Source organism: Bos indicus, chromosome 18, assembly GCF_029378745.1.
Source record: "Bos indicus isolate NIAB-ARS_2022 breed Sahiwal x Tharparkar chromosome 18, NIAB-ARS_B.indTharparkar_mat_pri_1.0, whole genome shotgun sequence".
Classification (NCBI taxonomy): Eukaryota; Metazoa; Chordata; class Mammalia; order Artiodactyla; family Bovidae; genus Bos; species Bos indicus.
In genome coordinates this window covers 60913438-60927566 of record NC_091777.1, presented here as the reverse complement: position 1 = coordinate 60927566, position 14129 = coordinate 60913438, and the positions used below count along the sequence as shown (strand labels likewise).

The 14129-nt window shown below is 42.0% G+C and overlaps 1 protein-coding gene across 2 annotated transcripts in view; it reads left to right on the top strand.

The window, feature by feature from the left end:
* Positions 1 to 14129, top strand: part of LOC109571826 (zinc finger protein 568-like) — a 126629-nt gene that overhangs the window by 97481 nt on the left and 15019 nt on the right. For both annotated transcript variants that reach the window (XR_011561688.1, XM_070771621.1), the window contains exons 4-5: positions 10485 to 10611; positions 11102 to 11194. Coding sequence is in view for 1 of the 2 variants with exons in the window: in XM_070771621.1 (XP_070627722.1) it covers positions 10485 to 10611; positions 11102 to 11194 (220 nt within the window). In the remaining variant the exon portion in view is untranslated. The remainder of the gene's footprint in view (positions 1 to 10484; positions 10612 to 11101; positions 11195 to 14129) is intronic.

Below are 14129 nucleotides of genomic sequence, written 5' to 3'. Positions count from 1 at the left end.
TCTTGCTGAACCACAGGGTCTACTTTACAAGCCCCCCTTCATGACACCCTCACAGTGCCCACCTGATTTGTTGTTTTGGTTTGAATGGATTAATTCACACTCACCCTAGGGAGCCCAGAGCACCTCACCCAACGTAACTTCTACAGGCTAAACTGCAAGAACTGGTGTTTTCTCTGGCTGATTCTAGCTTTGACCTCTCTCAGAAATCCCTGCCCGAAATCCTCCCCTACAGAGAGGTCTTAGGTGTGGTGAGTGTGAGGCTTTGAGCTCAGGACTCCTGAACATTGGTTTGGGAGAAGAAACATCAGAAAAAAGTGGGATTTGCTGATGACTCCATTAATGGCCACACTGTAGACCTGCAGAGTGATAACTTCTTGGAGTGGGGACCTGACCACCAGGGATTTGTATTCATTGAAATGGTTCAGAAAGAATCTTTAGCCAAGTAGTTTCCATCTGGTTTCCCATCAGGATCACATGAACAGTGTCAGGAACTGACCTCACTGATGCCCTCCCAACAGAGTTCTATGTTGGTCCTGTGGGAGCATCACTGTGGTGTCTAGGAAGTGCTCCAGGGCATTCTAAGCAGAGGCCCGGGTTAAGGAAGTGCCTCCTGATCCATCTGTGAGAGCTGAGCCCTGGCTTCGTCCATGGAGAGGCAACAGGGTTGGTTTAGCTGGATTTGGACAGAGAAAGTCAGTCAGCTCACATCACCTGTGAGAGCAGAGTTTTAGGAGCTCTCTATGGGGAGAGAACAATCAAGAAATAAGTTCACAGGCTGGTCTCCAGGTAGGAATTTATTGTTCCCAAATCTCTCCTGAGACAGAGGACAGGAGAGGTCGGTCTTCTCAGCTTTTCAAAGCCCTTCTGTCTGTAGGAGCATTGGTTGCAGGTTAAAGAGCTGTAGTGATGCCCTCAACGGTATTTTCTCAAACCTCAGAAGTGCGTTTGCAGCATAATATCCCTAGAAAAGACAGAGCAGGAGGAAGAAGAGGAGGAAATGGCAACTTCTCAGGTAAATATCCTGTCCTGGGTCTGGGGCTGCATCTGCTTTTCTTCCTGAAATGCCCAAATGAGAATCTGCAAGCCTTTAGCTTTCTGCTCCTAGTTTTTCTTCCCGGGTATCTCATCACCTTATTTCGTCCCATTTCTTCTTATCATAGTGAAGACCAGCCCGTTAGACTTCCTTGTGTCCCAGAGCCTTTGCTCCATTGTCTGCATCCTCGCTTTCTATGGAACATGATGAATTCTCAACGTGAATCAGCGACTTTCAACTGTTGAAACTATTATTTTTGTGAGAGATCAGCATGGGGAGTCACTCCTATCCTCACTCCCACTGGGATGTGGTTTGGTGTTGGGATTTTAGGGACGTTGCGAAATGCAGTGATGACTTAGCACCTGGGTGCAATTTAGATATTTAAAACAGAGTTTGAAAATGCCATTATACAAAGAACCAACTCTCTTCTGTCCATGGGATTTTCCAGGCAAGAATTTTGCAGTGGGATCCCATTTCCTCATCCTGGGGTTTCTCTCCACCCTGAGACTGAAACTACATCTCCAGCATTGGCAGGCAGATTCTTTACCACTGAGCCAGCTGGGAAGCCCAGTGACTCAACTCAGAGGTCCACAGTTTTTCAGGAAATTTTCAGAAATAAAAAGAAAACTAGGAGATGCTGTCCTTTGCATTGCTGAGTCTTACTACTTAAATGCATTATTAGGATACTAAACAGGGGAAGTATATGTGAAATAAAATTTGCATAAAATTGACAGTTTTAAATGTTAGATTCAAGTTATAATTTCATTGTTAATTCCAGAATGCCCAGGCAGTGATTGTGCATCTTTCATGTGATTCATTTACACCGTGACATCTGATGTCCACTGGTTCTAGAGACATCACTCTGACATCATGAGACTATGAAGTTCATACTTCTCTCTCTCTCTTTAAACAAGGTTGTGGAAAAAAGGAAGAATGAATGTGTGGAAATGCTCATAGTTAATGGAGAAACTCCCCATCTTCTTGGTTTCTCTTTGCTTCTGAGAATGAACACTCATTGTGTTGATTATAGATAGTGGGTTTTTGGGGTAGGGGAATTGATCACTCAAGCCCAGGTGTGATGTTTCCAGAACACTCCAGGCTCAAATCACAGACACAGTCTTTTTACCACCTCCCTGTACTTCTACCCCATGACTCATGTTCACTGGTTTAAGTGTTTCTGTGAGATTCCCATGCTGTGAATTTGTTTTCTTCCACTTGACTTGAACAAGTGTCTTGGAAAGAAAAATGAGGGATGTGCCTAAACTATCACAATTAACGAAGTAACTTCCTGTCTTCTTACCTTCTTTCTGCTTTGGAAAATGAACACTCATGTGTGTTTAGCAGAGATGCTGGGTTTGGGGAATGGCGGTTTTCATCCCAAGCCCAGGTCTGATCTTTTCCAGTACACTCCATGCTCACATCACAGAGTCTTTTCACAGTTTTGTATTTTCCAAAATGTTTACAAGAATCATATTAGTCCTAATCTATGCTCAACTGTATTAAAATTTAAAATACAGCTCACTGCAAGTAAAGAATATCGTCCTCTAACATTATGTACATATTACTACATTCAAAATTACCTGAGTTTAGTGACATGAAAATGTCTCTCTTCCCCCTAAATGAGCATATAGCCCCATTTGAGTGTATGTCTGTACTCCGTGGAGATGAGTTTGAGTAGGCTCCGGGAGTTGGTGATGGACCAGGAGGCCTGGCTTCTGGTCATGGTATCGCAAAAAGAGGGATACGACTGAGCAACTGAACTGAATTGTGTGTATGAAAATATTAACATGACTTGATCAATTTTTTCTTCTTCTTCTTTTCTTTTTGCTTTGTTTTTCTGAAGAACTTCTGTGGAACGGAATGACTACCCGTTCCAGTATTCCTGCTTGGGAATTTCTTGGACAGAGGAATCTGGCAAGTTAGAGTCCATGGGGTCACTAAGAATGGGACATGACTGAGTGGCTAAAACTTTTCTTGCCTTTAGTATTCTTTCCAGTTACAGAAACTTCTATCAACTTATCTTAGAGTTGTCTCTGTGAATCTGTGTTTTATTAGTTAAAGTCTAAAGTACATAAACTGAAGTAACGTTTAAGCTCTGCTATTTAATGGCTATTTGTTAAAATATGTGCCAAAAAGTACAAGAGCAACATTACTGATTTTTAGTTATTTCTCTTGCACTTTCAAGACTCTGATAAAAGCAATCAGAAAGATACAGAGCATATACTAAATAGTTAAAATGATTCTTTCTGCCAAGGTTGTGGTTACCCAAAGAGTGAAGAGCAGATAAAACCAAGGAGGGTCTTAGAATGCAGAAACTGAAAAACCAAACCCATATTGTCTCATGTCTGGAAATTCTTTTCCAACCGGCACCCAGACCATGACATTTTTCTGGCTTGTTCAGGGACTTGGAGTCTCTTGCCCCCCCTCGCACCCACCCCCCACCCCCCACACCACCACCACCCCCCCCAACGCCCTCACTTCTCCTTTCTCACAGGGACCCTCTTCCAACAGGCAACTTCTCTGGAGGCAACTGGGGAATGCTGGCCAGGGTTACCCTCTGGTGTGTTCCAAATGCTCCACTGCTCACTGCGCCCAAAGTATCTGTGACTTGAGTGGGTGAGGGTCTCTCCTTTGTTTTTTTGCAAGTGAGGACTATGCCAACCAATATTCTGTGGGCACAGATCAGACATGTAAAAGCCATTAGGGCTCCTGCCACAGAAAGACTCCCATGTGAGGATGGGGGTGTACAGAATGGATCAGGCCACAAGGGCATCCACCCGCAGCAAGACAGCTGCCATCCACCATGTCAGGCTCATAGTGGTTAAAGCAAAACACAGAGCATTCTTCCCAGGCCACTGCCTCCCGGATATATTGTTCGGCGGATTCCTCAGCCTTCTTCCCTGTCACTTTCTCTTCTTTCCCTTTTGGTTTGGATTGATTTACAGAAGCCTGGGTATTGCCTCTGAGCCATCCCAAGAGTGCCTTCCATGTTTCAGGAAATCACCAAATGGTGAGTCACCTGGTTGCTCCCAGGAATCTCTGTCTTTCTCTGCCCGTGTCACCTGGTGGCTAGCTGCTTGGTTCTCAGAGGTCTCCTCTGACTGTTGGATGTGACTGTTGGGCCGCTCGGCCATTCTGTACCCTCAGTCACATGGAGAGACCACTAGGGGAACAGGGACGTCTTTCTGTCAGCCAGTGACTCTCAGTACTCGCATTCTATGGTAGATAGGCTATGAGTGGGTTCTGTTACATCCCAGGAGGCTCTCTCATACTCAACCCTTGGCTACATTCTCAGAAACTGGATACTTTTGACCCTCCAAAAGGCCTGGCTCCAAAACAAATAGAGGACCCCCAAAAATGGCCTCTGAATGGCTCACTAGGTTTTGCCAAAAGACAGGAAAGGACTCAGAATTTCCTTATGTTCTGTTGCCTCCCTGTCTCCTGTCCCTCTGTCTGTCTCCAACAGATTTCCTAGATGACCTCTATGTGATCTTTCATATCCACATGATCTCTAGGAAAGGATTCTGAGGTTCCCTTTGGTCCAGGTTTCTTCTATATTCAAAAGCCTGAAGGATCAAAAACTGTCCCAACATTTCTAAAGTATCCCTTTCTAAGGAAGCTTATCTCTCACGTGGAGAGGGAACCAAGCTTCCCCCACGCCTGAACATTCTAAAGAATTCCCTTATGAGTACTTCTGTTTTCTCAGGGCTGCCAAGGACCAAGGTTCCCCTAGTCCTGCAAATTCCCTTAACCCTTCAGATTCTTCTGATGGGACAAAGACCTCACTTTCCACCACAGGGACAGTCCAAAATTTTTATCAGCTGAAATGCCCCTGATATCAAAGTCAGTTTGAGCATAATTTGGTCTATATTTTAGCTATAAAACTAAGACTACAGAAAGGAAAGATAACTTTTTGACACAGGATGGCCCTGATATTCTTTAGACTCTGGAGAAAACTGGTTAAAATGAAAGTTTCTTTCCCTTGGAAACTGCAAAACCGGTTCTTTTTGCATATACATTTTAAAACAACTAGCTTGTTAACAACTAGTTTGGAGAAGGAAATGGCAACCCACTCCAGTACTCTTGCCTGGAGAATCCCAGGGATGGGGGAGCCCGGTGGGCTACCGTCTATGGGGTCGCACCGAGTTGGACACGATGGAAGTGACTTAGCAGCAGCAGCAGCTTGTTAAAAGGCCTGCCTAGGGAAAAGCTTGTAGTTAACCCTTTCCATGTCCTTGAATGTCACTGCCCACTTTGCCTGAGACCTGACTCAGTCTTGGGCAAATCAGAACTTTAAGCCAAACAAAGAAACAAACAAACGGTCAAAGAGATGTTTTAAATCTTGAGCAGGAAACTATGAAATCTCTGTCTGTCTGGATTTATGTATGTCTCAGTGTGCTTTTTTTTATATATATAATATTGCTGAAGCTCTAATGAGTTCTAATTTAAATGGCCTAAAGGGCTTCCCTGATGGCTCAGAGGTTAAAGCATCTGCCTGCAATGCAGGAGACTTGGGTTCGATCCCTGGGTTGGGAAGATCCCCTGGAGAAGGAAACGGCAACCCACTCCAGTATTCTTGCCTGAAGAATCCCATGGACGGAGGAGCCTGGTGGGCTACAGTTCACGGGGTCACAAAGAGTCGGACATGACTGAGCGACTTTACTCACTTCACCTAAAGGAAGGTAAGTGCTTACAAATCAGACAATTCTAACTCCAAGAAAAATTTATCTAAATGAATTTCAGATTCATGTGAACTGGGAAATATTAAATATCTAGCATTAATGTTTGTTTACTAATCTAATGTAGATATGTCTAAGAGTCATTAAGCACAGTATTTTCATTGTGCCTAGGTTTATTATTACTTACATATTGTTATATTTTTATATCTGTTACAAGTTTCTCAACCAGGAAAGTACCTCTAGGAAAGGGGAAGAAAAAAAAAAAAAAAAAAAAAAGAACTTCAAAGAAAATGTAAAACAGACATGATCTTTCAGAGAAACTCTTTTAAGAATAATTATACTTTAGAAATGTCTCTCTAAAACATTCTCTAGATTTTGGTAACCTGACTTTCTAGGGCTGTGCCAAACTAAGTGATGGAAGTTTATTGACTAACTAGGTCATTTGCAAATAAAATAACATTCTGAAACATTCATTACTGAGAACTAACTTCCTCTTACAGAGAAAGTAGAGATGTTGGACTATTCATGAATAATGCTTGATGCCATCCTGAGATGTTCTCTAGAATATTTTTTTCAGAAATTATCACTGGTATTTATGTTCACCAATCCACAGAATGCTTAACTTCTAGGCTGCTTAAGGAAAGTAGCATGTGTATTTTCAGTAAAGAAGGTATGAGAAAAGAAATTATATTTTATGAAGAGAAAAGAAAGTAGGTCTGACTTAGAGGTGGCTCTTTCAGCATGGGAGAACAAAGTAATGGGTACAGAAAGTGATAAAGTTTTATGGAAAGTGGACCCCAAGGGAAGAGTTTTGTGCATAAATACATGTTTTCTTGAGATGTTGAGCTGCCTTTGATAATGGATTTTAAGTTTCTTTACCTCTAAAGTGATCTGTTCTAGGTTTACCTTTGAAATCTTCTTTGTTACTTTGGCTAAGTGAATATATTATTTCCCAGTGATCTACATGATTTTATCTGACTGTTATAACCCCCTTTGATATTTGTCCACAAAACTTCCTAAATGACTTGACTTCTAGCTGACTTTGGAATGCTTCAGAGGGCCCTTGAGACATCCCAGGGAGCTATTAAACTACCTGGGTTCATTGGACATGTTAAATTACATGGGAAGTATGGTTGAAGGGGTGATAAATCTTCTCAGATTGTGCTATATGGTTGATGCTACTAATATAGATATCCTAGAATGATGTGGAAGTCATACATAGATCTGATATGCCCTAATAAAATGTGGTCAACTATAATTCTACTTATCCTGTTACAGTGTTAAAGTCACAGCAGTGACCAGGCTACATTGTCAATTGCAGTTCAATCAGATTTAAACATGACTTCTATGGTTTCACTCTGATGCCTTTGTAAGAATACTGCTATTTCAAGATTTATGGAAAGGATTTTTCTGAGGTTAACCGATAAACAAGTTTTGTTTGCTATCTGATGCAAAAAGGCAAAATGGCTATCTGAGGAGGCCTTTACAAATAGCTGTGAAAAGAAGAGAAGCCAAAAGCAAAGGAGAAAAGGAAAGATGTGCCCATTTGAATGCAGAGTTCCAAAGAATAGCACGGAGAGATAAGAAAGCCTGCCTCAGTGATCAATGCAAAGAAATAGAGGAAAACAATAGAATGAGAAAGACAAAAGATCTCTTCAAGAAAATCAGAGATACCAACCAGTCCATTCTAAAGGAGATCAGTCCTGGGTGTTCATTGGAAGGACTGATGCTAAAGCTGACACTCCAATACTTTGGCCACCTCATGCGAAGAGTTGACTCATTGGGAAAGTCGCTGATGCTGGGAGGGATTGGGGGCAGGAGGAGAAGGGGACGACATAGGTTAGATGGCTGGATGGCATCACTGACTCGATGGACATGAGTTTGAGTAAACTCCGGGAGTCGGTGATGGACAGGGAGGTCTGATGTGCTGCAATTCATGGGGTCGCAAAGAGTCAGACACGACTGAGCGACTGAACTGAACTGAAGCTGGTACCAGACTGGAATTTAGTCTAGTCTCTATGTTAATAGAACAAAGTTTTCTTAGAATGCAGCTTTCAATAAGAGATTATGAATTTTTTGCCTTTAAGTCATTTATATTCAGTTTTAAAATATTTTGTTACTTTGGTAAAGTAAATAAGCATTACTTAAGATTATGGTACATGTAGACAGAGCTCATTCTTCTTCTACAAACATAACCCCTCATGGTTAGACTTTTGCCATCTTGATGTCCTTAAAACATGGCCATAGTCTGCTCCTAAATTGGGGAATTAAAAATGGGTGAACAGTAGCTGTAAATCAAAGACTCAGGCTGTGGGAAATCTAACATGGCTGCCTGGCTTTTCCCAGCTCCCTGACAAACCTCATTTCTATTTGATGGGTTAAAGCCTTCCCTGGCTACAGGGTTAATGCCCTCATAAAGAAAAAAATGTTTCACTGAGTAGTAAGTTCTGTTCATTGTTAAACTAAGTTTCTAGTTTTGCTAATTAAAGTGTAGTGTTTACTAAGCCTCACTTCTGAGATAGTTCATTCTTATGTTATATTTCTAAAAGATTTAATTAAGTTATGATAGTTCATTCTTATGTTATATTTCTAAAAGATTTAATTAAGTTATTAAAAAGGACACTCTAAGTTTGTTTCTAAAGGTAATCTCAGGAAGCAATCTTCAGATAAAGATTAGATGCTCCATAATATACAACCAGGAGATTAACACCTGGCTATAGTCATTTAACAAATGAAGTCAGATGACCTGTGGTATACTGAGCTCTACTTAATGAAAGTGCTTGACTTATCATTTTTACTTACGACCTGACTAATAATTGCTAGCCATAGCTAAATTATTTTCTATGTCGCTTACTTCAGAACATTGTTTCTTAGGTTACTAAATGTGTGACTGAGCCTGTGATAAAATGCTGATATGCAGCTCCACATGCTATCAATGATTGTAATAATGTAACTCTAGATATGGGAAGAAGCAAAAAGAGGGAATATTTTCCAGGACCTAGATGCTGTAAGACAGGTATGGTCCAGAGGCTTTTGCTACTCACAAGGCCTGCTCTAGAAGTAGCACATTGAGTGGCCTATCAATGGAACTTTCCCTAGACCTGGGAATGAGTCTTGCCAGTGCCGTAGGACACAATGGACAAGAAATGCCCCCAAAGCATGGTTAAATATGTGGCTATGAAGGGACCCTGCTGACTGGACTCTGCCAGCAGTCTCTACAAAGATGACATCATGACCACTGCAAGCTCCTGACTTGCAACACCCCCCGAAAGGAGTTCAGAGTAGAGATCAGAAACAAGGAACTCGGTGCTCTGGGAAAAACCCAGAACTGGCCTTCCGAAGGTCAGATGTTTTCATGTAAAGATTTTTTGAGCCCAAATTCTTGCTGCTTCTTGTACCTAGAGAAACACATCACGAACCAATGTCTGGTTCTGGTTTTCCTGGCTAGCCCCTAATCTTTGGGCCATGTACCTTTAACTTTCTTGTAAAGTTTGTTTCTTCTAAAATACCACAAATTTCCAAGTGGTCGTGCAAGAATATTCCCTGAACAACACCTAAACAATGCTGAAACAACTCACCTTATCATTCAATGGACTCTCATCTCCCTCCATAAATGGTCCCTGACTGAGTAGGTAAAGGGAACCCAGAGCCCCCATGGCACCCCGACTCAGCCTGAAGAAGCCAGAGCGGTCATTGCTCCATTTTCCCTGAAACTGGATTCCCAAATGTGTGAGAAGGGAAATGGATAAATAGTTAGACATGAGCAGGGTATCAACAAGGGCCAAAGAATTGGCCCTAAAAATAAAGAGAGGGAGGTATGTGATGATGCAGGGACAAAAGACTAGATAAAACCAAGGAGGGTCTTGGAATGCAGGAATGGAAAAACAAGACTCATTAGCATCTTTCCCTCCCCCATGTTGTAACTGTTGATGGATTTCAGGTCCTTCTCAGCATTATAAACGGTCTCCCCTCCTACCCCATAAGGAGAAAGTATTTTTCTTACACATCCCCCACCCAGTATAGGTGCCTCATCCATTCATCAAATGATCTGCAAGACCCCTGTCCCACTCCTTGTACCCTGTCTATGAAAGTGGACTAAGGACCCCTGTTGAACATCCATTCTCCCTTGAGCTGGCCAACTGTTCTAACAACACCCCCCATTCTAATAAACTCTCATTTTGTCTCGTGTCTGGAAATTCTTTTCCAACACGACCCCAGACCACAAGAAAGGTTACTATCCTATTAGACCTGTTAAAATCTGTAAAACAATTAGAATTTCAACTTAAGCATGAATTCTTACCTTACTATTCTATTTTGTTGTGGTTCAAAATCGTCATTCATCGAGCAGAATTTTCAACATTACTAACTCAAATAACCTTGCTAAAAATGTGGCACTTTGGCCAGACATCAGAACTCTTGGATCAGACTACACTTAAAAAAAAAAAAAAAAAAATTCCTGTTTCTTTGATAAACAATTTATCCTATGTCACACGAGTAGAACACTGAAGAATAAATATGCTCATACTGCCCTGATTATTTTGTAATTGCTCTTTCAGATGAAACTAGTCTCCCTAATGGCTTGTAGATCAATAACTCATCTTTTTTTCTTCATATTAGAAATTGGGTAGGAAGGAGTACTGTGTAAAAAGTGTATTTTGTAATGCCAGCCAAGCCACTAAATCACGACCAGTTCTCTGAACTTGCCATTTTCATCTTGGGTCACATTGCAAAGTCTTCCCATGGCCACATGGCATCTGTACTTTGTATTTCAGGGACGAATGACGTTCCAGGATGTGGCCATAGACTTCACTCAAGAGAAGTGGGAATGCCTGGACCTCGATCAGCGGGAATTGTACAGAGACGTGATGTTAGAGAAGTACGGGAACCTGGCCTCCTTGGGTGAGGATAACTGCCTTCCAGAATCCCTTATCTACCCACTGGGTTTTAGTTCCATCATGTCAAGAATGTCTTCTGAAATTTTCTGCTTCGCACAGTTTCAGATCTCTGCTTTCTAGGGGAAAATGGGTATTTGTGAGTTTAGAAAGAAAGGCTTCATGATGATTCGTTATACGGGTGACGTTTTTCTTCTTTGATGTACTCTGCGTCCTTCCTTCTAGGTTCGTGGTAATTGTGTAAGTTTTGTGGTATTAAATAGTTGTACCCTCTCTTAATTTCACATTGACACCACTTACTTTGGCTTAGTACTACTTGACCAGAATCTCAGGATCTGATTGTTAGATGTGTGTTAGTCTTGTATAGCTGCTTTGAATAAAGTATTTAAGGAAATCATTTTCTAGAACAAAATGCGTTGTCGTTTCACCTGAATACATATTGGATTCGATACTGATGGATCTTTAACAACACAAATATTCCTTTCTCTGATAAATAGGGCTTGTGTCTACGCTGGACCTGGTCGCCTTTCTGGAGCAATGGAAGGATCCCAGGAATATGAGGAGAATGGAGACAACAGCCATTTGCCCAGGTAGGTATGAATAGATGGAGATGATGACTCAGATGAGAGGTCTGAGGAGCAGCGAGGAACTCATCCTTCATCACGTGGTGTTGGGAGATTTGCTTCAATGGAAATGGTTTTCAAAAACCTGGGTTTGTGTCTACTACTGTGATAGAAATGTATCACCTGCCCCATTCTCTCTCTGAAATCATTCATGAATTTATCTCCAGTGATTTCTTTCCCCCGTCACAGATCAGATCAGATCAGATCAGTTGCTCAGTCGTGTCTGACTCTTTGCAACCCCATGAATCGCAGTACGCCAGGCATCCCTGTCCATCACCAACTCCCGGAGTTCACTCAAACTCATGTCCATTGCATCAGTGATGCCATCCAGCCATCTCATCCTCTGTCGTCTCCTTCTCCTCTTGCCCCCAATCCCTCCCAGCATCAGAGAACTTTCCAAAGAGTCAACTCTTCGCATGAGGTGGCCAAAGTACTGGAGTTTCAGCTTTAGCAGCATTCCTTCCAAAGAAATCCCAGGGCTGATCTCCTTCAGAATGGACTGGTTGGATCTCCTTGCAGTCCAAGGGACTCTCAAGAGTCTTCTCCAGCACCACAGTTCAAAAGTGTCAATTCTTCGGCGCTCAGCCTTCTTCACAGTCCAACTCTCACATACATACATGACCACAGGAAAAACCATAGCCTTGACTAGACAAACCTTTGTTGGCAAAGTAATGTCTCTGCTTTTGAATATTGCCGGGGTCCAGCCCCGGTGGATCCAGGGAATTCGAAGCGGGGATGGTGTCGGTGAGGATCAGGAAAGAATTGCTTAAGTAAACATTAATTAAGGATATAAGGAGTGGTTAAATAAGGATAGCTTAGTGAAGAAATTCAGTGGAGAAAAGAGGCTGAAATAAGGATAGCTCAGTGAGGAAATTCAGTGGAGAAAAGAGGCTGAATAATTCAGCCAGAAGGTGAGAGAAAGTATGACATGGGGAGACCAAGTTTCCGTGACCAAGGCCCGCACTTTATTTTCCAAAGTAGTTTTTATACCTTAAGTTACGCATAGAGGATAATGGGGGAAGGGGTAGAGTCATGCAGTAAGCCAGGCTTTCTTCCTGCAAACTTATCATATGCAAAAGTTCAGGTGATTTGCATCATCTTCTGGCCCAGAGGCCTGTTAACATTTTAAGAAACTTATTTTTCTCTAAAGGTGATTATTCTAAAGTCAGGTGCCACCCTCCAAAAGCATTAAAGTTGCATTCCTATAGGGCAAAGGTGTGGTGGGCTATAACAAGAAAAAGAATTAACTCAAGGGTCCAAGATTACAAACATTAAAGCTACTACTTACACCAATTATATTAATCAATACACTGCCAGGGACACAGCAGGTAAGGGATATGGAAACTTAGCAGCAAACAATGGTGCAACAAGTGAAAAACCCTTCACCAATACAATTTCTAATCAATCTTTTAACTGCTCAAAGGAATCTGTATTCAGACAGTTTAGAACATCTCATGCCTCTCACTGTTGGGAAGCTCTGAACAATCACATGTGGCTGGAAAAACCTATTCAGGCAGGCTAGAGGACTTCCAAAGGAGTTTGTAGGTTGAAACACTGTCACACCCAGGAATTATTAACTGGAGCTGTAAGTTAATTCTTTTTTCAGAGAGAGGTAGTGGGGGACAGCCCCCCGAAAAGTCAGAGGTGTAGGTGAGAGCACAAAGCAGAAAGTAGGCAGACTCTGGTTTGGGGGGTAGATGCTCGAGAATTTCCAGGGGGACTCCTGAGGCTCAATCCCGCCTTTGCCTATGCCGAGCCTCCTTCCCCATGACCTCTTCCAGGGGCGGAGCTCCTGCTCCCGGCAGAATATGCTATCTAGGTTGGTCATAACTTTCTTTCCGAGGAGTAAGCATCTTTTAATTTCATGGCTGCAGTCACCATCTGCAGTGATTTTGGAGCCCCAAAGAATAAAGTCTGACACTATTTCCACTGTTTCTCCATCTATTTCCCATGAAGTGATGGGACCAGATACCATGATCTTCGTTTTCTGAATGTTGAGCTTTAAGCCAACTTTTTCACTCTCCTCTTCCACCTTCATCAAGAGGCTTTTTAGTTCCTCTTCACTTTCTGCCATAAGGCTGGTGTCATCTGCATATCTGAGGTTATTGATATTTCTCCCAGCAATCTTCATTCCAGCTTGTGTTTCATCCAGTCCAGCGTTTCTCATGATGTACTCTGCATATAAGTTAAATAAACAGGGTGACAATATACAGCCTTGACGAACTCCTTTTCCTATTTGGAACCAGTCTGTTGTTCCATGTCCAGTTCTAACTGTTGCTTCCTGACCTGCATACAGATTTCTCAAGAGGCAGACCAGGTGGTCTGGTATTCCCATCTCTTTCAGAATTTTCCACAGTTTATTGTGATCCACACAGTCAAAGGCTTTGGCATAGTCAATAAAGCAGAAATAGATGTTTTTCTGGAACTCTCTTTCTTTTTCCATGATGCCTTTATTTGTGATTGGAATGAAAACTGACCTTTTCCCATCCTGAGGCCACTGCTGAGTTTTCCAAATTTGCCATCCTATCGAGTTGCAGAACTTTAGCATTATCATCTTTTAGGACTTGAAATAGCTCAGCTGTAGTTCCATCAGCTTTGTTGGTGTTCATGCCTTCTAAGGCTGACTTGACTTTGGATGCCGGGATGTCTCTTACTAGGTGAGTGATCACACCATCGTGGTTATCTCGGTCATTAAGATCTTTTTTGTATACTTATTCCATGTATCCTTCCCAATTTCTCTTAATATCTTCTACTTCTTTTAGGTCCATCCCGTTTCTGTCCTTTATTGTTCCCATCTTTGCATGAAATATTCCCAATACCTCTAATATTCTTAAGGAGATCTCTAGTCTTTAGCATTCTATTGATTTCCTTCCCATTTAGGTCTCCACAGAGCAATGAGTAG